The sequence below is a fragment of the Apodemus sylvaticus genome, chromosome 7 (genome assembly GCF_947179515.1).
Source record: "Apodemus sylvaticus chromosome 7, mApoSyl1.1, whole genome shotgun sequence".
NCBI lineage: Eukaryota > Metazoa > Chordata > Mammalia > Rodentia > Muridae > Apodemus > Apodemus sylvaticus.
In genome coordinates, this window is record NC_067478.1 from 101,109,930 (window position 1) to 101,133,078 (window position 23,149).

Here is a 23,149-nt window from a genome sequence, read left to right on the forward strand (position 1 = left end):
AGTAATTTCCACATGTGCTCAGATAAATTAATTAGCATTCTAAAGACAGAATTCAGTAATTTTGCATGCATATTGAATATAACACGTTAATACAGAGGGAGTGGACTACTACCAAAAACTGTCTTCTATTCACAAATTCAGGGTATATCTACAGGAAGTTATAAAACTATAAGGAAGAATTATGAAAGACAATAATGGACAAATTACTAAATATCCTTTCAATGGAATGCTCTTACCTTCAGGAATTACTTGAATTAGTAATGGTATTGAATTTTGACTATTTTAAACATAGTAAAAATGGAAGTCAATTTACAGAAAACTGAAAGAAGTTCAAATAGTCTCCAGTTAAAAGAGATACAAATTGTGTCAACTGGAACGGAACAATTTGCATCCACTTGCATGTATTGTAGCACCAGAGGTCTGTAAATGAGGCAGCTTTGGATCTCTGAAGCAGTTTTAACATCTGACAGCAAACATGTCAACCTGACGAGATCTGAAATCAACTGAAAGGCAAAGTGTGGTGTGTTTTCTGGATGAGACTAACTGAAGTGGAAGACCCAACCCAAAGGTGGGCGGTACCTTTCAATAGTGGATCTCCCCTGATATAAGAAGGTCCAAGAGGCAAGCTTTTGCTTTTTGCATACTTCATGCTCACTGGCAAGATGGTCTGACAGTTCAGGAGTTCATCTACCACTGCTGCCTCTGCCATTCTTCACTAACATCTGAATTTCCATCTTGGACTGAAGACCAGTCACTCTTTAGAAATTTCCCAAACCTTCCGAACTGGGACTCCGTCTCTCCAATATGAAGACAAAACATTGTACTATGTAAGCAGTATTGTGTAAGCCGTTCTAATAAATCCCTTTTTATTATAAATTTATTAAAACAGTTTTGTTCCTCTAGAGATCTCTAACATAACTCTTAAAGGATTCCTTAATTAAGTTAAATATATCTGAATTTTTTTCTGAAAGTCATGATTATACCCTCTTTTAAAATGAATGTAGGAGACTGGAGAGATGACTCAGTGGTTAAGAGCCCTGACTGCTTTTCCAAAGGTTCTGAGTTCAATTTCCAGCAACCACATGGTGACTCACAACCATCCGTAATGGGATCCAATGCCTTCTTCTGGTGTGTCTGAAGACAGCCACAGTGTACTCATGTACACAAAATAAATCTTTTTTTAAAAAAAAATGTGATCTCTACCCTTTTCAGAAGAATAGCAGAAGCACAGTATGTTCACAATTGATTACAGTCACACACTAAGATCAGTACTACAGTACAGAAATAAAGAGCACACTATGAGAATTACTGACCGATTTTAACTCCAGAAAACTTGGGAAAGCCTTTCATCTAGCAGGCTTGTCCAGCCTTTTGATATTACAGTATGGCTTTGTCATCTACAAAGTTCATACTCAAGAACCATGCAATCAAAATTACACAATAAAAAAAGGCACATAATAATCTCATTATGGGGACTGACAAATGGCTCAGCATGTAAAGTCACTTGCTGCCCAACAATGAAAACATGACCACCTTAATTTGATCCCTGGAACTCATGCAAAGACAGAAGGAAAGAACAAACTCCTATGGTTATATTCTGACTTGCACACACATTTTGGAACATGTATATATACACATAGCACACACCCACGCATGCGCACACAGAGTGTACTGGTTGGTTTTGTGGGTCAACTTGGCACAGACTGGAGTTATCACAGAGAAAGGAGCTTCAGCTGGGGAAGTGCCTCCATGAAATCCAGCTGTGGGGCATTTTCTTGGCTGGGGATCAATGGAGGAGGGCCCATTGTGGGTGCTGCCGTCCCTGGGTTCTATAAGAAAGCAAGCTGAGCAAGCCAGGGGAAGCAAGCCAATAAGTAACATCCCCCCATGGCCTCTGGATCAGCTCCTGCTTCCTGACCTGCTTGAGTTCCAGTCCTGACCTCCTCTGGTGATGAATAGCTGTGTGGAAATGTAAGCTGAATAAACCCTTTCCTCCCCAATTCGCTTCTTGGTCATAGTGTTTGTGCAGGAATAGAAACCATGACTAAAACACAGAGCAATAATATTGAAATGTAAAAATGAAAAGAGAATCTTTAGTATCAAACAATAAAGGAAGAATAGTGACCACTAATTTTAATTAAAATAAATTGCAAAATATTGCATGGTGAACTAAAAGCACATTAATATTGTTAAGCTATGCACTCTACATTTTCAACTCACAGAAAAACAACTATCTGAAAAATCAACAACAAAACACCCTGTAGAATAGATATTATCATCTAGAATTTCTTCACACAATTACAAGATTGTAACCTAAGTAGCTTTTCAAAGTAGCTCATCTGTTAGCTGAACAAGGAAAGCTGATTATCAATGAAGTCAACTCAATTATGATTAACTGTAGCAGCCCAAGAAATTCATCCAGAAAATACAAACTGGCTTAATTCCATTTAGGGAAAATAGTTGTTTGAAGACTTGATAAAATATCAGCAGTTGGTTTAAAAAAAAACAATAAAATAAGCAAATTGTATTCCTTCCTTGTTGATGATTATAAGTGTAACCAACATGGCTCAGATGCTAATGAGTTTGGAGGACAGGAAGCCTTGGCCCCTGGGAGGGAGACGTATGGAACATCTACAGGACAGAATGCTCATAAATAACTTAAACAAGCATTAGTTCAATACAACCCAAAGTAAAATTTACTAAGATATATTTTAAATGATTTGGGGAAAGATGTGTGTATTGCAGAAAAAGGTTTGGTCGGACATATTTCAACCTCTATATTGAGTTCTAAAATCTTTGATAACTTATTTTTGTGGCAGTCTTGCTATTTCTAAAGAAACGTAACCTAAAATTATAAGGCAAAGCATAGTTTATAAATTCACTTGAGCCAGGCAGTGGTGGCGCACGCCTGTAATCCCAGCACTCTGGGAGGCAAGGGCAGGCGGATTTCTGAGTTTGGGGCCAGCCTGGTCTACAGAGTGAGTTCCAGGACAGCCAGGGCTATACAGAGAAACCCTGCCTCTAAAAGACTAAAAAAAATAAATAAATAAAATAATAAAAAATAAAAATAAAGTCACTTGAAAGGCTAGTATTCCTAGAGTCACATATATTCACAAGCTACTATATATCAAACTACTATATATACTTTTCAAGCTATCAAATATTAAGAAGGGAGATTTTCTTTCCTATGCAGTTTACAATGAAAATAATTTTCAAACTCAAGCTATACACTCAGGGCAGTATAGTCAGACCACAATGAATGTGTGAAGTGAATTTCTATATTATAAATGTTATTTAACTGTGTAATGAAGTGCTTCCAACTAAATTTCACTGAGAAGTTGTTAATATGAAGTACAATAAGATATTAAAGGCAAATATAAACAAAAACTAATAACTCTATAAATACTAGTAACAAAATTTGATCAAGTACCATCATATGCTTGGAGCCCAGGCTACAGCTGGGGTAGTGTGCTTAGCAGGCATACACAAAGTCCTTGGTTTTTAATCCACAGTTAAAAAGACACTTACGACCTGATATCAATAATTGCAAATCTATCTGAAGGAAGAGACCTTTTGCAAACTGAATTTATGAACTCTCATAGACCATCATTTATAGATGAATGCTTATAACAGGTAATATTAACTTTGAACTATATAGAAAATAGTATTATAGCTCATAAAAAGAATTTCATTACTTTACTAATATACCCAAATTACAGAATTTTTTAAGTAAAGTAAATAAGTAGCTGAAACAGACTTGCTAGAAAACTACACTGATGGTCTTTGTACTTATTTCTTAACTATAGCATTTTCCCAGCCACTCAGTAAATTCCATTTTTTTTTCAGGTTAATAAGGTCAAAAGCATGAAGTCATCTTTGACATCTCTAGCTCACACCCTTTGCCCATAAATATTTCTTTTAATCCATAAAAACTAGATTTGCGCTTTAACCAGTTCTCATTGTATCTGCTACTATCCTGGGTCAGGACACTATCACTTCTGGCTTACTATAGCACCCCTCACTGGTCTCCTGTATCACTAGAGCACCCCTCACTGGTCTCCTGTATCACTAGAGCACCCCTCACTGGTCTCCTGTATCACTAGAGCACCCCTCACTGGTCTCTTGTATCACTAGAGCACCCCTCACTGGTCTCCTGTATCACTAGAGCACCCCTCACTGGTCTCCTGTATCACTAGAGCACCCCTCACTGGTCTCTTGACTGCCTCTTTTGTCTCTCACTACTTATTATTAGCAATCTAGACTTCCTTTAATATGTCAAGCCAGATTCTGTCAGTCCCCAAACAAAAATATGTCAGCGGTTAACATTGCACTCAGCATCCAAAGCCTTGTCCTTGGATCACAAGAAAGCACATGACTGTTCTCCAGTCCTCACCCTTCTGGCTTAGCTCCTATTCTTCCCCAGCCAATTTAATTTGAGCCACACTGTATGTGTTTCCTCCAGCTTGCTTTTTAATGACATCTATTTAACTTCTCCTTCCACCATCTAGCATGTTCCCACATAAACACACTCCTTGCTCCTTCACATTCCCAGTGTCTACTCATGTTTCACCTTCTACAAAGAGCGTATAGGCCTTCTCACATAGCCAGCAATTTTTATTGCACACAGCATTCTCCCTCTGTACCCACAACATCTAAAACAGTACCTGAAAGGATCTACTCAATAAACTTACAAAGCAACAAAAACTACTGTACCGTTTCCTGTGAGTAATGCTCTTTCAGTCATTTTTGCTTATGTAACTACTTATATACATATGTATACAACTGATTTACCATTGCACTAAGTGTTTCCTCCCAATCAGGCCGCTCTCGGGGGTGAACATTTCTATGTAGCTCTGGAACAAAATCATCCTCTTCAGAATGTATTGAGGACTTCATCTTCCTAGAGAGAGAAATAGGAGAGATTTCTGTAATAATTTCCATCTCTATGAAAATTGTTTCAATGAACACAATCCAAAAGGATAAAAAAGAATCTGATTTTAAGTTAAACTCAAAGATTTGGGGTGGCCAGTGGTGATCCTTCATTTCCACAGTGGCTTCTAGAGATATGATCCACCAAACACCTGCTTCTTACTCCAGAAAATAAGTGTAGTAATTATTATACAAGGCCTGATTAGAGCTATTCAACATAATGCGAACCTTGAAGATGATCTGTTACAGAAATCATTTAGCCTGAAACAGAACCTACAGAACTGTGCTAAGCATTGGCAAAACTTCATGATGGGGAGTGGGCTCCGGCGGTAGTACTGACCTCACAAGCATGAGGCTGTGATGCACAGATTCTCAGTGAACAACTTAAAACCGGCCTGTAGTCTAATCCCTCTCCTGGGGAGTCCCAGGAGCTTATGGGCAGGCCAGCCTGGCTACATTAAAGAGCTTCAGGGTCACTGAGAGACCATCTCAAGAAGGGGATGGAGTGGGGGTAGAGTGGGGGAGAATGACAGGAAGATACAATTCTGGTGTGTGTGTGTGTGTGTGTGTGTGTGTGTGTGTGTGTGTGTGAGTGTGTGTGTGTGTGTGTGTGTGTGTACATATATGAAACTTCAAGATGAGAAAAAATGAGTAACTTTTAGTTCTAATTTATGTGAACAGAGTACACCCAACTAGCACCTTTGGTGAGAGTAATCGTGAATGCTACCCCAAGTACATCAATGCACATGGCTGAAGGAACATAGGATTTCCAAGAAGCCCAATAAAATGAATTATGCATTTAGTGTTTCTTGTGGCATTAGAGAGCTCTTTCCAAACAATTATAGAAAAAATATCCTAGCATACTACTACAATTTTGAGTGGGTTGACTAGGTAAAGGTTTTAGGCTGAGTTTACCAAAACTGATAAAGCTTTAGATAATACAATATGTACACACACACACACACACACACACACACACACACACACACACATAGGGAGGGAGGGAGGGAGGGAAGAAGGGAGGGAGGGAGGGAGGGAGGGAGGGAGGGAGACAGCCAGAGCCAGAGCCAGAGCCAGAGCCAGAGCCAGAGAGTGCAGCCCAGCAATACTGAAGTGACAGAAGGGACAGATGGCACTGCTATGCCTTGGAACTGAGCCACAAAGAAGAAGAAGTAACATTAAGGTTATACTGAAGCCACACAGGGTCAGAAGTGCTAGGGAAAATACTGTTTAAAAAAAATAAAAACAAGATTCTTTGCAAATTTCTCATCTATATCAGATGATATCCAATAAATACTAAAAGGCAAACTTTAAAAAGTAAAAAAAAAAAAATGAAGGCAAACTCTTAGCTAACTCAGATTTATAAATTATCAAAAAGAAAAGGCAGTATGTCCATTTATTGGTCCATCTGTGGATTCTGCTCTGGATAGAGAAATCTGTAAGCAGCATCACTCCTAGCCCAACAAGAAATAGCGAATAAAGGGCCATCGAGACGACTACATGGGAAAAGGAACTTCCCACCAAGCCTGATGCCTCAAATTCTATCCAAATTCTATCTCCCTGACCCATGTACTATGTGCCTATATATAGACAGCAAATCAATAAATGCACTTGAAAAGTGTAAGAGTTTTCAAGGTAGATAAACAATAAAACTGAAATGTCCCTAGAATGTGTCAAATAAAAGGATGCATGGCAGGTGACAGGAAAAAACAGAGAAATGAGAAACATGGGCTTTTCCAAGATGAACCACATCATAGCCAATTACTTGCCTGGAGTCAAGCAAGAGGGAAAGAGAGACACAAGCTGGTGAGAACATTTGGTTAATTTTTTATTAAGTTGCTTAAAATATTTATGATTAATGTGTTGAATAAAATGAAAGAAAAATAGATAAAAGTAAAGATTTCGAGAGGGAATTGGAGTACTGAAAGGCTAATGCTCACTCTAAGACTAAAGAAATACATCTGCAATTAAAGACTCATTAGATGCAGGCTGGAGAGATGGATCAGTAGGTAAAGGTGCTTACCCCATGCCTGATACCTGAGTCTGATCCCCAGAACCCTCTCGGAGGAAGGAGAGAATCAACTCCTGAACACACACTATGTTCCCTGACCTACACACTATGAAAAGTGTGTGTGTGTGTGTGTGTAATAAGAAAATAAATGTAGAACAAAAATAGTCTGAAACTCTTTTAAAAGAAATTCACTATATGTGTTTAACTTAACAATGAACCTTATTAGACAGTTAATTAAGTAAAGTCTCCATTATTTTCCAAACTGATGACTTAAAAACAGTAAATGATGAAAAAGAGAAAGGAACGGGCCAGTATTTTAAAACAATGTCTGAAAAGCCTTTTAAACAAATAAAAGCAATCAAGCTACCAACTCAAGGAATTTCTATAAATCTCAAGCCAGAGTTTACGTGTGGAGGTTTTGCTGTATGTGTGAGTGAACAACCATGTGCATGCTGTGCCTGGAGAAGCTGCAAAAAGCATCAGATCCCCTGCGATCGGAGTTAGACTGTTGTGAGCCACCATGTGGTTGCTGGGATTTGAACCTGGTCCTCTGGAAAAGCAGCCAGTATTCTTAACCACTGAGTCATCTCTCCGGCCCTCAAGCAAAAACTTTAAAAAAACAAACTAGGTGTATCATAAGCCAAACTACTAAAAATAAAATCCTACAAGAAACTCAAAAGACAAATTGACTTCAAAGAAGCAAAACTCACAAGACAAAAAAAGAAAGCAAGAGTGTGATTCATTATTGTAATGAAGGAAGAACACCATAATCTAAAATCTTCTATCGTTCAAAAGTATCTATTTTAAAAAGAAGGTAAAATAAGTCATTCTCATAATAATAAATAAATTTACCTAAAGGAAAGAAAGGGCACAAATCTGAGAACTATGGAAACAGTGGAAAATATAAGATCCCCAGAACAATAGGTGTAGAATTTACAGCTGTAAATTAGCAGAACTTCCAAGTCAAGACCCTCCTATGCTACAAGGTAACTTTGAGGCCAGCCCGACTACAAGGAGAGATATTCAAAAAGTCAATAGCAGCAGAAATGCTTCATGAGGGACGCTCGTGCGTGCATGCATGCGTGCGTCTGTCTGTCTGTCTGTGTCTGTGTGTGTGCACACACAAATATTATATTAGTATAAAAATATATTTAAAAAAGTACTTCTGGGCATGTCTATGAGGGAGTTTCTAAAGTGGGTTAACTGAGTTGTGAAAACACATTTAAAATGGGCAGTATCGTTCTATGGCCTGAGGTGTCACCTGCTGAAAAGGAGAAAGTGAGCTTAGCACCTGCACTGCTGACAGTAGATGCAATGTGACAGTCACCTTAGCTCCTACTTCATGACTTCTCTCCCACTGTGAACTATGTAACCTTGAACTATGAGTCAAGACCAGCTCTTCATTCCTTATGTTGCTTTTGCTAAATACTTTTGGAAGGATCATATATATATATATATATATATATATATATATATATATATATATATACACACACACACACACACACATTCATCCTTAGCTACAGAGCAATGTTGAGGCTAGATTAAATAAATCAGACTCAGAAAGGGGGATTAAGAATAAATCATATATACAAAGAGAAACAAATGAGAAAGAACCTGATTCTTCTTCAACATCTAGAGACCTAAAGAAGGCAGATGGAGGCGGCAGGGGCACACAGAACACACTGAACAACGAAGAGGGAGCTAACCATGGCTGGAACACAAATGGGCAATGCAAAGATTCTGAGGTCATTGGAAACAATTCTATTTCAATGTAATAAGAGTCTAAATGAAATTTTCAATTGCCTGAAGCATATAATTCACCAACACTTTAAAAAAAATGACAAAAACTTAGTCTTATAGCTGTGAAGACAGTTAAGTCTCTAAGAAATTCATGTGGACGCAATGGTGCGTTATTTCCAGCACTGAAAGCATGGATAATAACACTCTTGCATGCATATATTCTTCCAGATTATAAAAATAAACACCTCTAAACCCATTCAGTGATCCAACCAAGTCTTAAAGCTTATACAACTAAACAAAAACTGACAAAGACATTACAAGAAAAGGAAGAGACAGAAGAGATACCATGAACAGAATGCCAGAACAAAAAGCATGTTCACGTGTGCGCATGGACATGTAACTAACCTAGCTTAAGATCTCAAGTCTATCCATAAAACTGACCACACTCTGAAAGGCGGGAATCACCAACAATTCTAACAATTAACATTTAGTGCCCATCATAAATTTCAAAGGAAGACTAAAGAACACAGCTAACATAATTCTTAAAGGTGAATTGGGAAAGCTTTCATGCTAAGATTGAGAAACACATCTCTGGCAACACAACTCATCTACAATGACCCAAGTAAACATAAGGGAGGGATAAAAGAACTGTGGAATGCTAGACTGGATTGTGTGTGTGTGTGTGTGTGTGTGAGAGAGAGAGAGAGAGAGAGAGAGAGAGAGAGAGAGAGAGAGAATGGACCAAGCTGCAGTCTTTGCTATAAGTATGTTATATTGGAATGAAAGTATAAAATGAAGGCCAACTATCAAATAATAACATTAATAGATATAATTTGTGTTTATATATACTGTCTCCTAATAATCAACTTCATAAAACCTTGGCATCTATGTATTATTGACTCTTGTTCTGTTAATAAAAAGTTTTGCTCTCCACATGTTTGAGTCCAGCCCAGCTTCAGAACATCACAGTGTTAAGAATTTTTAACTATGAATCTAAAGAACCCAAAGCTATTTTTCACAAGTTTCTACAATGTATCCTCAGTCTTGAGCCTGTATATCCAAACAAAATGAAAAAGTCCCTTAAACAGAAAAGCTGTCTGCTCAACTGCCTTGCTGCTTCTCCTGAGAAAAACTTTAAATCTTTAAGACATGCTCTATTTGTACCAGATTCTTGCTTCTGACTTCTGAAACTGCACACAAGACAGTTCTGAGTTTCCAGAGGTCTGGGTATCCTCCCTCTGAAGATAATACTGTAATACACCGCCCAGCATCTCAGAGACTACTCTGATACAGAGACCTCTTCTTGGTCCTGTGAGTTATTCCAAGCAGCAGCAGGAGCGTTTTCTCTTTCTCTTCTCTTTTTCCCAATCATTTCTCTCTTAGCCTTCACCAAGTTTGGCCCTCATTCTACTACAGCTGAACCAGTAAGTTATTCTCCACTAGTGCCTACGGAAACAGAACCTACCTTAGGGTCTCACCATTCTCTGATGCTTTGGAGATAGGAGAGTTTGAGGGGCAAGACAACTGTCCTCTGTCAGAGACAATGGGTAACTTTGGATTTTTAGTCAGTTTCTGTCTATATAGACAAGGATATGCGGCACTCCCACTGGTAAAAACAGCTCTGAGGTCCCATTTGTCAATTCTTGCTCTTAGAGCATACGCTATTGGTGTTCTGTTCAGAATCGGCAACCAACAAATTGGGAAAAGATCTTCACCAATCCTACATCAGATAGAGGGCTAATATCCAATATATATAAAGAACTCAAGAAGTTAGACTCCAGAAAACCAAACAACCCTATTAAAAATGGGGTACAGAGTTAAACAAAGAATTCTCACCCAAAGAACTTCGGATGGCGGAGAAGCATCTTAAAAAATGCTCAACTTCATTAGTCATTAGGGAAATGCAAATCAAAACAACCCTAAGATTTCATCTTACACCAGTCATAATGGCTAAGATTAAAAATTCAGGAGACAGCAGGTGTTGGAGAGGGTGTGGAGAAAGAGGAACACTCCTCCACTGCTGGTAGGGTTGCAAATTGGTACAACCACTCTGAAAAGCAGTCTGGTGGTTCCTCCGAAAACTGAGCACCTCACTTCCAGAAGATCCTGCTATACCACTCCTGGGCATATACCCAGAAGACTCCCCACCATATAATAAGGATACATGCTCTACTATGTTCATAGCAGCCCTATTTATAATTGCCAGATGCTGGAAAGAACCCAGGTATCCCTCAACAGAAGAGTGGATGCAAAAAATGTGGTATATCTACACAATGGAGTACTATTCAGCCATTAGAAACAATGAATTCATGAAATTCTTAGGCAAATGAATGGAGCTAGAGAATATCATACTAAGTGAGGTAACCCAGACTCAAAAGGTGAATCATGGTATGCACTCACTAATAAGTGGATATTAATCTAGAAAACTGGAATACCCAAAACATAATCCACACATCAGATGAGATACAAGAAGAAAGGAGGAGTGGCCCCTGGTTCTGGAAAGACTCAGTGAAACAGTATTCGGCAACACCAGAACGGGGAAGTGGGAAGGGGTGGGTGGGAGGACAGGGGAAGAGAAGGGGGCTTACGGGACTTTCGGGGAGTGGGGGGGCTAGAAAAGGGAAATCATTTGAAATGTAAATAAATTATATCGAATAAAAAAAGTAAAAAAAAAGGAAATTAAAAAAAAAACAAAAACAAAAACAAACAAACAAACAAAAAAAAAACAGCTCTGAGACATGGCCTATAGTGAATCTGAGCATCTCCATTGCTTTCAACTGTGGCTGGAGTAGTAAAAAAGAGGCTGAGAGGCAGGGAACCCTGTGTAGTCTGCATACTTACAACTGAGAAAAGCTACAACCTGACATCCTAGAATATAAATATTGTCAGATATTCCAGAAAATCCAGGTTCAGTTCCCAGGACCCATGTGGCAGCTAACAACAATTTGTAATTCCAGTTCCAGGGGATCTGACTTCCACAGGCCCTGAAACATGGGGTTCACAGACATACCTCCAAGCAAAATACCTATACACATATACTAAAAAAAAATCAGAAGCTGTGTTCTGGCTAGTTTATATAGATTAAATAATGCTTAAATAAATCTGAACTACCCAAAATCCCCAAGAAATTTAAAAACAAAACTTTTAATACTAATATGGATAGCTGTATTGTTCAAAATGATATATAGATTTTTCTAAAGCTTTGTTCACTCCCAACTGAAAATGTCTGATATTTAATTTTAATAGTCATTACAGTCTTCGCAACAAAAATTCCCAGTCCTCATTCCTCCCTGCTACTAAATAGACTGTATGTGCAAATGGCTTGGGGCCTCTGCACCACGTCTAAATCTCTCCTCGACTGTGTGTATGTCTGTAGGCTTTTCACCCTATCTCAATACACCTTTTCTTTACAACTCAGGACTACAAGTCTCAACTACTGAGGAGTTATTCCATAATACTCACTTGCCCAAATCATCTACCATATTCTCTTTCCTAAATCACTCCATGGCTGGGTGGTGTTGGCACACACCTTTAATCCCAGCACTGGGAGACAGAGACAGGTGGATCTCTTTGAGTTCAAGGCCAGCCTGATCTACATAATGAATCCCAGGACAGCCAGAACTGCACAGAGAAACCCAGTCTTGAAAAAACCAAATCATTCCATAACTAAATTACTAGCCCAACTCAATTTGCTTCAACATTGATTCACCTAAATTAAGCACTTTAATATACTGAATTCACAAATTAGAATGAACTAACACCTTTATGGTATTATATACTTTTATTCTGAGCAAAGTGTGTTCTTATTTTCCTCACTTCTTTTATATTCTTCAGTAAAGTTTTGTGTTGTGCCGATAATTCTGTCATCATTTAAAATATGTCTTAAAGACAAATATGTCTTGATTAGTTTGATTTAGGGCATATTTTAAATTTATTAATTTTTCTTAAATTGTATCTTCTAACTTACTGGTATTTGATAGCCTCATATGCTATGATTAGCTATTTTACAAACAGGAAAACTGGAACATGTTGCCACATCAATCACTCTAGACACAGCAGACCAGTTTTCCTGGAAGATCCACTTTCTAGCCATCCATATCCCTAGAAATTCATCATGACGAGCACTAGGCCTTTCAGGGACATTTCCTATTAAAGGCCTTGGGTTCGGGGCAGGAGGGGAACTTTTGCACTGTGCCTTGTATTCTAAGACTATGTGTATTCCAAGAAATAAATGCCTCGTTCCAGTCTTTGAAAACTCATTAAAGAAAGGAAACAAATCCTTCATAAAGTGGTATAGCTGATGACATCATCAGACCGATCAATTTCAGGTTTACCAAAAGTCCTGATTGGTAAACCACAGTCTCAATTAAGGCAGAAATGAGACTGAAAGAACAGAAAGCAAAAGTTTCCTACAGAGCTTTCCTTACCAAGCTGGGAAAAGAAAGGGGAAGGGGAGGAGGAGGGGAAGGGAGCAGATGAAAGGGGAGGGGAGGAGGGGAGGAGGGGAGGAGGGGAGGAGGGGAGGAGGGGAGGAGGGGAGGAGGGGAGGAGGGGAGGAGGGGAGGAGGGGAGGAGGGGAGGAGGGGAGGAGGGGAGAGGAGGAGGAGGGGGAGGGGAGGAGGGGAGGAGGGGAGGGGAGGAGGAGGGGAGGAGGGGAGGAGGGGAGGAGGGGGGAGGGGAGGAGGGGAGGAGGGGGGAGGGGAGGGGAGGGGAGGGGAGGGGAAGAAGAGAGCCAAGACAGAAAAAAAACAGAACACTTAGGTAGAAGAAATAGATTTACTTCAAATAATTATAACTGAATGAGAGAACAGAAAAGAAAATGAGTGATTGGAAAGAGATCAAATGAGAAACAGAACTTCCGATGTGTCTGGGAAGCTTCATCTGCCCTCAAAGTCAAGATGCTGGGATAAAAAGGTGTGTTCCACTTTAAAAAACAAAAGGTTGGCTGTATTACATTCCTGAGTAAATGTTTAAGTATATAAGAAATAATTTAATAAGTGTAGAAGTGCAATTAACTGAAAAACTTTGAGTTCACAAAAAATGTAATAGTTAGAGAAAATCTTATTTTCTTTTTCTAAAGGAGTTTGTGTGTGTGTGTGTGTGTGTGTGTGTGTGTGTGTGTGTGTGTGTGTCTGTGTCTGTGTCTGTGTGTGTATGCATGCTTGCATGCATGCATAGGCACATATATCCTCATAATAAACCTAGATCTAGGCATACAAGACAAACATTCTGACACTGACCCACATGCTAGCATAATTTTTAACTTAAATAAACAACTTAATAAATCAAGAACTTTTAAACTATTTACACAGTGTTTATGCTCTCAGGCCTTTTGAACATCAAAATCCTCATGCAGACAAATGTATGCCTTTCTTATGAAAAGCTTACTTTGGGCACCAAACCAAAGGGCTTAATTATTGAAATACCAAGAAAGTCTTGCACTAGCATGTCTTGAGGTTAGAACAAAGTTCTAACAAATCATAATGACTGAATAATGGCTAAGTTCCAACATTGCATACGATTTTCTGAGATTAGGAATGCTTACTTCACACTCTCTCATGGTTATTATTTTAACACTGATAGGAGTATACTCAAGAAAGACTGTGCTTACTATTAAAATGAATATTTTGAGGACCAAACTAAGCTCCAAAGCAATAAGATAACTCTTTCTTGCAAGATACAGACATTTGAGCTTTTTATATGAGACATTAAAAGTGAGATGCCCATGTGAAGTTGTAGAGTATGCAATTGACATGAGTGTGAAGCTATAATTACATTAATGGTTAAGTGTTAGTATATTCTCTCCATCCCTCCAAGTTCATAAAAACTGGTAAATCTCAAAATCAAGAACTTCAGAAAACAAAATGTCAAGAATAATAAAATCAGAATAAAATCAGTATCTCCTAGCTATTAAAGTAAATCATTCTAATGCAAAAGAAAAGTAAGCCCACTGAAGTAAGGAAGCACCACTGCCCAGCCAGCTGAACAGTACAGCAGCAGTCCAAGCAAGGCAGAGACGGAATAAAGCAACCAGCACACCAAGCATGCACGCGGAAAACACGTTCCATGTGCTTACAAGCAACAGAGTGCACCCTCCCTTCCACGGCCTCCCAGTAAGGTGTGTTCACCAAACTACTCTCCTCAGTACAGTAAGAAGTTCCTCTTCTCATTTAAAAATCAGAGGTCTTGAATGTAGATATAAGTCAAAGTGTTTGAGAGAGAGAGACTCAGGCATCATCTGTAGGTTAAAGGTATATAAATTTTAAGAAATTAATTATATACTTTAACATTCCTGAAACTGTTTCAAATTATATGTTCTACCTACCAGATTGTCTACCTACCAGTAAAGTGAAATGGGAGAAAGACTAAACTTAAAAAAGAAAAACAAAAAAAAAAAAAACAAAAAAAACAAAGTAAAAAAACTTCTTGAGACAGTACAACGTAGCTCAAAATAGCCTCTACCTCACAGTCCTCTTGCCATAGTCTCTTACATGATCAGATTTTGAAAGGCCTGTGCCTCCACACCCAGCTCAAGAGTCTGTTAAAGACATTTCTAGTTCCGAAGGCCAACAATTTAGAGCCTATTTCTAAGTCCCCTAGAACTCACATCTTGAAGAGGGAGACTTAAAACAGTAGTTCCTGGCTCCACTTTAGTGTTAGCAACATATCTAAAAATCACTGATGCAGAGAAACACCTTGAAGAAATGTTAAAAGGGTAGTTCTTCAGGAAAATTACTGCCCAAGTAGAGAGTAGCACATAGCGCCACACAAGTATTTTCTACTATGAAAGTCTTTCAGTCATTATACTTGTGCTCAAATCTTTCATGATAAATAACGTGAACTAAGTAGATCTAAGTCAAATCCTCATCTGAAAAAAATTTTTAAATTATATTTTATACTCTTTTATGCAGTTAACAGACATACTCTATATATTTAGCCAATATACTTCATGTAACAACTCCTAAATAAAGTTTCTCTTTCCTGACAGGTTTAAACATTTACATTTTCTTTTTCTGGGTTGTAGTTCCCTTCCCATTTTCAGAAGGGTTCTTTTAATGATCTAAAGATCATTCTTTATACAGGAATGTTTATAGCTAAAGACAATCCTATTTTGAGGACTCTAAGGACCACTGCCCAGAGTAACAAGACAGATAGAGCACACAATATCAACTGCACAGCACGAATGAGAAATCAGAGGAGACCGGAGTCAATGACCCTTGGATCTGACATGTAGAGAGTGAGCAGATCCCACAAGTGCTACCAGAAAAAGTGTGTCTCCTCCCAACAGGTCCAAAAACAAAGGCTAATACTGCAAAAGCTAAGAGTCAGACATCTGCTCTTCTCTCAAAGTATACAATGCCTTCAGTAACACAGAAGGTGGCTGGAGCAGCCAGGAACCCACATTTTGGATAAGATTAGCTCTTCCATTCAGGACCCTTCAAGAGACATGATGCCATTCCTTAAAAAATAAATTTAACACCTAACATGAGAAAAACTAATTACCATCTCCCCCCTTCATCTTTTCAGGAGACAGACAGGGACAGAGAGACAGACAAACATAGATGGGGGTTGAAACCAAGACAGCAGTTTTGCTTTAGATGAACCAGTGCAGATTTTAGAGAAACAAATTAAAACTTTGGTATACATTTAATTATAAAACTGATTTTTAAAATAGCTCTCATACAGCACAGAGTCTATTACTGAGCTCTCCAAAGTCAGAGCTGCATTTAACCCAACCCTTCCCCGTCCACACCCACACACATTTTTCTGCCTGGCGTTTCAGCAGGACCATGCTGCGGATGTTGTGAAAGCCTGTGCTGCCTTGTTTCCTCATGCCTTCCTGATGAATAGGGTGAGGAACACCGTGTGAATGGGACCTTACCTACAGCTTTGTCTGGAATTTGTAAATAAATCCAAAGGCCATTGGAAGATTTAAGGTGCTATTCAGATTGGATATACAACTACAAACAAGAACAAACTCCCTAGGGTTTCACGGTTTCCTACAACAGTGCCTACAAACGACTCCGTTTCTCACTTGACTATGCCGTCAGTACTCAAGACTAGGACTCAGCCTTACAGATCAGAAGAGAAAAAAATCTTAAGGGAAGCTCCCACTGCTTAAGAATAAATCTAAGATTAGAGTATCTAACATACTGTAAAATACCAATAAAGTCAGACACAAGTTGTTTCTTCCTTTGACATATACCACAAAGAAACTAACACAATTGTAATCAGGTCAGTTTTAATACAAACCAAACCAAACATAGACTGGTAAGGAAGACACAAAGATTATAACAAAAACCAGTGGTTATGTGTAACATCAGCATACTTGAGAGAGATGAAGCTTATGCAAATCTGGAAAGCTAAATAAAATTATAGGAGGGAAAAAAGAAACAAAAAGAATGATATACTAATAAATGTTCATTTGCATAATCTCATCATTAAAAAATAAGTCTCATTTGTTTTAACCCTTGAGTAACAAATTCAATATGATCTACCAAAAGTTCCTAATACTCAATCACTCCATTCCTTAACTAAGTCTTTAAAATAAATTCTAAATAAAGAAATCCAGAAAGAAAGAAAGAAAGAAAGAAAGAAAGAAAGAGAGAAAGAAAGAAAGAAAGAAAGAAAGAAAGAAAGAAAGAAAGAAAGAAAGAAAGAAAGAAAGAAAGAAGGAGAGAGAGAGAGAGAGAGAGAGAGAGAGAGAGAGAGAGAGAGAGAAGTCCTCTAACTTGGGAGACACACATACACATACAGTGGGAAGGGAGAATATAACTGCTAGTTTTGAATATTAAACATGAAGACTGTATCTGATAAAATGATATGCTCACCTGCCTAAGGACTCAGGTAAAATTACAAAGATATCTAATTGCCTATGTGGGTAGTAGTGTGTGTATGTAGTTCAAACTTCAAATTTCACTGACATTTGTTTCGCTTTGTTTTTTGAGACAGGGTTTCTCTGTGTGCCTGGCTATCCTGGAACTCACTCTATAGATGAGGCTGACTTCAAACCTACAGAGATTTCTCCTGCCTCTGCCTCCAGTGCTAGAATTAAAGGTGTGAGGCACCACTGCCCAGCATAAAGATTTTTTTAAGTGTCTACAAGTGTGTTAAGTCCCTAGCCCTGAGTGAAACAGAAAAGGCTTCCTAAATTCTGTAATAATATAACAAACTTAAATACTGTCAGTTTCCTCCTTCAAACAAGATCTCTTTCTTTAACAGAAGCCACAGAACTCTCAAACAGGAGGCATCCTCTTAAAAACTTCCAAGTATTAAATAGCTACCAGAAATTCCAAAGCCCAAAAGACTTAGAATAAAAAAGTGGGTAAAAATGAGAATCAAAGCCACAAAATAACTGACTTAAATTTAATCAATTAAATTCATTAAATTAAATTTAATGTTTTATATGTATGCATAAATGCAAAGGGCTGTCCACAGACATACATTTCAGAACACAGTCCAAGGAAACGGTGAAATAATCTTTAGATGCAAATTCAGATCAAATCTATTAAGATAAAAATCAGACACAGAAAAGGGTAGCAGTTCGTTCATTATGAGTCTGTACTTGAAATTCCTGAAATGCTACTACAAAACCTGTCTAACGCCTTCTCTTCCTGGTGTTGAAACAAGTAATTGAAAATACATTTTACAAGCTCAGGGCAGGTTGTGGAATGAAGAATGCTACAGCCAAAGGAAAAGCTGCCCTCTTCCACCCCAAACAGGCCCAGAGAGAAGTCTTACTGAGAAAAGGACTGAAACAGAGGACAGAAGAGCAGAGAACAGATGAACAAAGGGTGGAGAAGACAACTCCAGTTTACCTGAAACTCTCTTCCCTTTCTTCCTCTTCACCATCAGTCAGCTGGGTCACCCCTTCAGAGTCCAGCCAAAACACACTGTCATCCCCCAAAGAGCTATTCTCACTTTCTGTCTCCATCTTGTTTGTCTTGTGAGATCCTCACAGCATGGGACACGACGCAGCGTGGTGTGCAGGTGGGTTAGCTCTGCTGATGCACACTCAGGACCTTGGCTGCCATAGCACTGGCAGGTGATGGTGCTGGTTTCGTTACAGCTGGGACTACAGACAGGAAACCCCAGGCACACACTCACTGCATATGACTGTGCACCTGTCATACCTTAGACCCTCCCACTGCCTCAGGCTCCATGACCTACATAATAAAACCAGAGCCATAATCAGGGTGATCTTTCACTAATTATCCACTTTTAATAACTATTTTTCTTATCTCAAGTTTCCAGGTAATAGGTATTTTCAAAAAGCAGACTCCTGCTTGTATCTCAGCCTTTTAAAGGACAAACAGAAAACTAGAAAGGATAATTCCACACACCAGTGTCCTGTGCTCAGCACCATGCAAGGCAGTGACACACTCCACAGTGAGGGAAGATCACCATCAACAGGGAAGATATGCATTGTCTAGGAACCCGCCAGACTTCCTGTCTTCTTCTGTTACATATTTTTCCTTCCCCTCAGAGATAACTGCTACTACCTTTGCTCAAGCAGTCAGATTAAGACAAAAAAAAAAAAAGAGCAAGACCATGGCCCATCAAAGAAACAAGACAAGGTGTCTAAAGTTGAAAGGCATTGATAATTATTATAGAAAATTAAAACACAAAACATGTGTATACATTGACACTGGAGAGGTCCATGATGGTGAAACAGCTTGCTAGGAAATATGTCCAAGCGACACTGTACACAAGACAAAAGCTTTCACAACCCCCAGATGTGTCCTGCAGTCCTGGGCACTAGTCTCCTTCCCAGCAGCAGAAAATACGGAGCCTGAGTTTTACACTCAGATCCACACAGAGTGGGAAAATGAATGAATGAATGAATGAATGAATGAATGAACGAACGAACTAATGAACGAACGAACAAATAAGAAAAGGAACGACAAGACACAACACAACACCATCCAAGAGCCACTCTTGAGTTTCCTCACTTGAAAGCATGGAAAATGAACTTCTGATGACTTGGCTTATACAATACATTTCTCTTCACGAAACTTTTAGAATACAGGCTAATTTAATCCTGCAGCTTTGAAAATTGACAGAGAGTTAGTCTCCTGTGAGAAACTACAATTTGTTGGCAAATCTGAAAACAAGTTTAGAAAACCAATTGTTTCTGACAGTAGGGATTTGGAAAAATTCCCTGGCATTTTACATAAAAACAACTGGCAACATACTGAGTTTCTACCTGAGACAAATCCTAGTAAATTCCAATCTCTGTCAACACCTCAAAATGAGAGGACCAAACAAATCCTAACACATATCTTATCATCTAACAAAGATCCTGAGGATGTATATTAAATTTCTTCCTCATTCTGTACATTAAAATAAATGCCCAAGAAACCAAAGATTTAAATCTAAGAATTAAATCACAGAATACCCTGGGAAAGCTCCTCACAACCCTATTATAGGAGAAAAGTCCTCATTATAATTTGATAGAGTTCTAACAAATTTTATAAAGCCACAAAAATTACAAAACACGGATAAACCTTATTATATAAAAATATTTGCATCCAGCTTGAGATGGCTGAGTAGATAAAATGCCTTCTACAGAAATATAAAGATCTAAGATTGGATCTCCCAGAACCCACATAGGAAGCCATCTGTGGGGCTGAAGACTTGACTGACCAGTTGAGAATACTGGTAACACTTACAGAGGCCCAGCTTCAATTCTCAGCACCCACATGGAAGCACAGAGCTGTCTGAGGGCTCTCTGGCCTCCTTAGGCACCAAGTCACACACATGGCAACCAACATATATGCAAGCAAAACACCCATACTCACAATTTTTTCCTTAAAACTTTAAAACGAGTATGGTTACACATGTCTGTAAAATCCAGCATTATGAGCAGAAATAAGTAAGTCCTGGCCTCTCTGTCAAGCCCGAACTTCAAACTCCAAGTTCAGTGAAAAGATTCTGTCTCAAAAAATAAGATTGGACAGTAACAAAGTCAGACATCATAATATCAAACACTGGCCTCCACACATGAACACAATAATGACCACATATATACATGAATGTGTGCACAAACAAACAAACACACACAGGGATAGGAGGGAGGGGAGGGAGGGAGGGAGGGAAGGAGAGAGGAAAGGAGGGAGAGAGGTGAGGAGAGAGAAATGTGCTTATATGTTCTATAACAATAATAACAAAATGTAAAAACAGCCAAAATGTAAAATGAGAAGGTAAAAAAGCATATCACAGATGATTAATTACTTAAATGATCCAATAGTACAGAAGATAAATTGGTAAAAAGGATAATAACCAGAGAAACCTACAAGATGACCTTATTACATAAGAAAATGTACTTAACTAACACAGAAATGGGAGGACTCACAAAAATATTTTTTTTCATTTTTGCACATAAGCAAAGTTTTTAAATGTTTTTAATAAGCCAGGTATGGTGGTACATACCTTTAATCCCAGCACTCAGAAGGCAGAGGCAGACAGACTAGTATGTGTTCCGACCTATCCTTGACTCCAGAGTGAAACTGTTGGGGCATAATTTAACAAAAATTCCTACACGTAGCATGAGAACACCCTTAAAAGTGGATATGGGGAATCCAAAAGATTCCCCCCAAAATACGATAGGCTATTGATACTGCCTTTGGTTGCCTCCCAGAAGCGGAAGGGAGATCTCTATTGCTGAACATGCCACATATTTTAGACACAGGACCTGGACAATTACAACTAGACCTGAAAACCTTCTCCCTGAGGACTAGTTTTAATACCAAAAGATATCATGCAAGCTTCCAAAGAAGAAAAACATCCATTAACCCTTGTGAGCTGTGTCTATGAACCTCAACAAGGACCAGCATGGCACAATATTCCTAACAGTGCAAACATACCTTAGCAGTCATAACTTTCTAACTGGACTTAAGACCTACTCAACAAGAGAGAAATCATGCCTGGCACTGGAAATCTACCTACTTCAGGCTAGTGATGTCATGGATCTTTGAGGGGAACCTACAACCACAACTTTACTAAACCAGCATAGCTCCTAAGTACATTCTAAATATTTATCCTTATCCTGACAGGTCTCATCTCTCATTAAAAAAAAAAAAGTCTCTCTACAATAGAGATTGATACAGAAAACCACAACCAACCAAAACATAGAACAAGGGATTATATGGTGCCCAGCCCCAATGGATGGATCCCTAAGGCTCAGGAATCATAATGGAGGAGGAGTCCAAAGGCAGTAGGAGACAGAGGAACAAGAAGTTTGCTGTGAGATTATGTCTTCTAAAATGTCAGAGATGCTAGACCCGTGAAGTTTCATCAACATGATTGCCTATATGAGGCCTAATCAAGGATAACACTACAACGTCCTAACATGGAAAGGAGAAACCTCATGGGGACTCTGAGCCTAAACAAAGAACTACAGGCAACTAAGTGATGGGGGGGGGGGGGGGGGAGGAGAACTAGCCTTCCCTAGGAAGAGCTCCCAAACTGCTTACTGCTTATCTAATACCAAGTGGTAAGCCCTGAAATCGTGTGTGTGTGTGTGATTAAAGAAAAAGGTCATGAACTTCAGAGAGCAAGAGGGGACAAAGGAAGGACAAGAAGGAAGAAAAGAAGGGGAAAATGATGTAATTATATTCTAATTTCAAAAAAAAAGTAAAGCTCTTAACAAACTGAAAGATGTTAAGGGAAAATCAATACGCATGTGGGTCAGAGTTTAAACAGATACAATCTCTATGCAGGGAGACTTGGCAAAACCCATCAAAAGACAAAAATAGGAAACTCCTTAGCCCAGCGGTCTTACAGGTAGATATTGGAGATAAGCAGAAACACCATTGTAATGCACTTTATAGTAGCAAAAGAGAACATCCAAACCAGCACCTAATTGTTGCTTAGCCTTGAATTACATAATTATCTCACTGAAAAGCCAGGGACAGCAATGCTACATACATAGCTGAGGGGACAAAGCAGCTGCCCCATGATCACAATGGGAACAAGTGAACAGGAATAAGATGAAGGCAGAGAATAAAGAGGCAAAGGGTAGAACAGCACATACAGATCCACATGCAGGTTCAGGGAAAGGCATCTGGACAGATGCTCAGAACTCCCACTAAGGGCATCTACCCAACAGCCTTGCCTCCAGAAAAGAAAACAAGAAAAATAAAAAAGAATGAGCTTTTCATTATATTATGCAATACTTTATATTATACATTACATTGTCCTTGCAAAACAACGAGCAAATTTCATATTGTGTGTCCCTTAAGAGACAACTGTGTTTCTACACACTTCTTTCAGGCAGGATTTAGTCCTCTCTTATTTCTAAACAATTCTCATTCCTCCTAATGACTTTTCCTTCTAACCCTTCCTTTGCGTGTTCGCATCACAGCTGATCTTCCTCACTTCTGCAAATCCTTTAAATATGAAGTAAACTGTGGATGGTTTTACACACAAGACAATGGCAGCTGGCTTATGTAAAACCACTCTAGA

At 38.7% G+C, this 23,149-nt stretch overlaps 1 protein-coding gene across 1 annotated transcript in view; it reads right to left on the reverse strand.

Moving 5' to 3' along the window:
* The window catches only part of Arhgap32 (Rho GTPase activating protein 32), a 237,638-nt gene that overhangs the window by 135,528 nt on the left and 78,961 nt on the right, over positions 1 to 23,149 (reverse strand). Inside the window, exon 2 of the mRNA XM_052188752.1 lies at positions 4,792 to 4,900. Within this exon, the coding sequence (XP_052044712.1) occupies positions 4,792 to 4,896 (105 nt within the window). The 5' untranslated portion in view covers positions 4,897 to 4,900. The remainder of the gene's footprint in view (positions 1 to 4,791; positions 4,901 to 23,149) is intronic.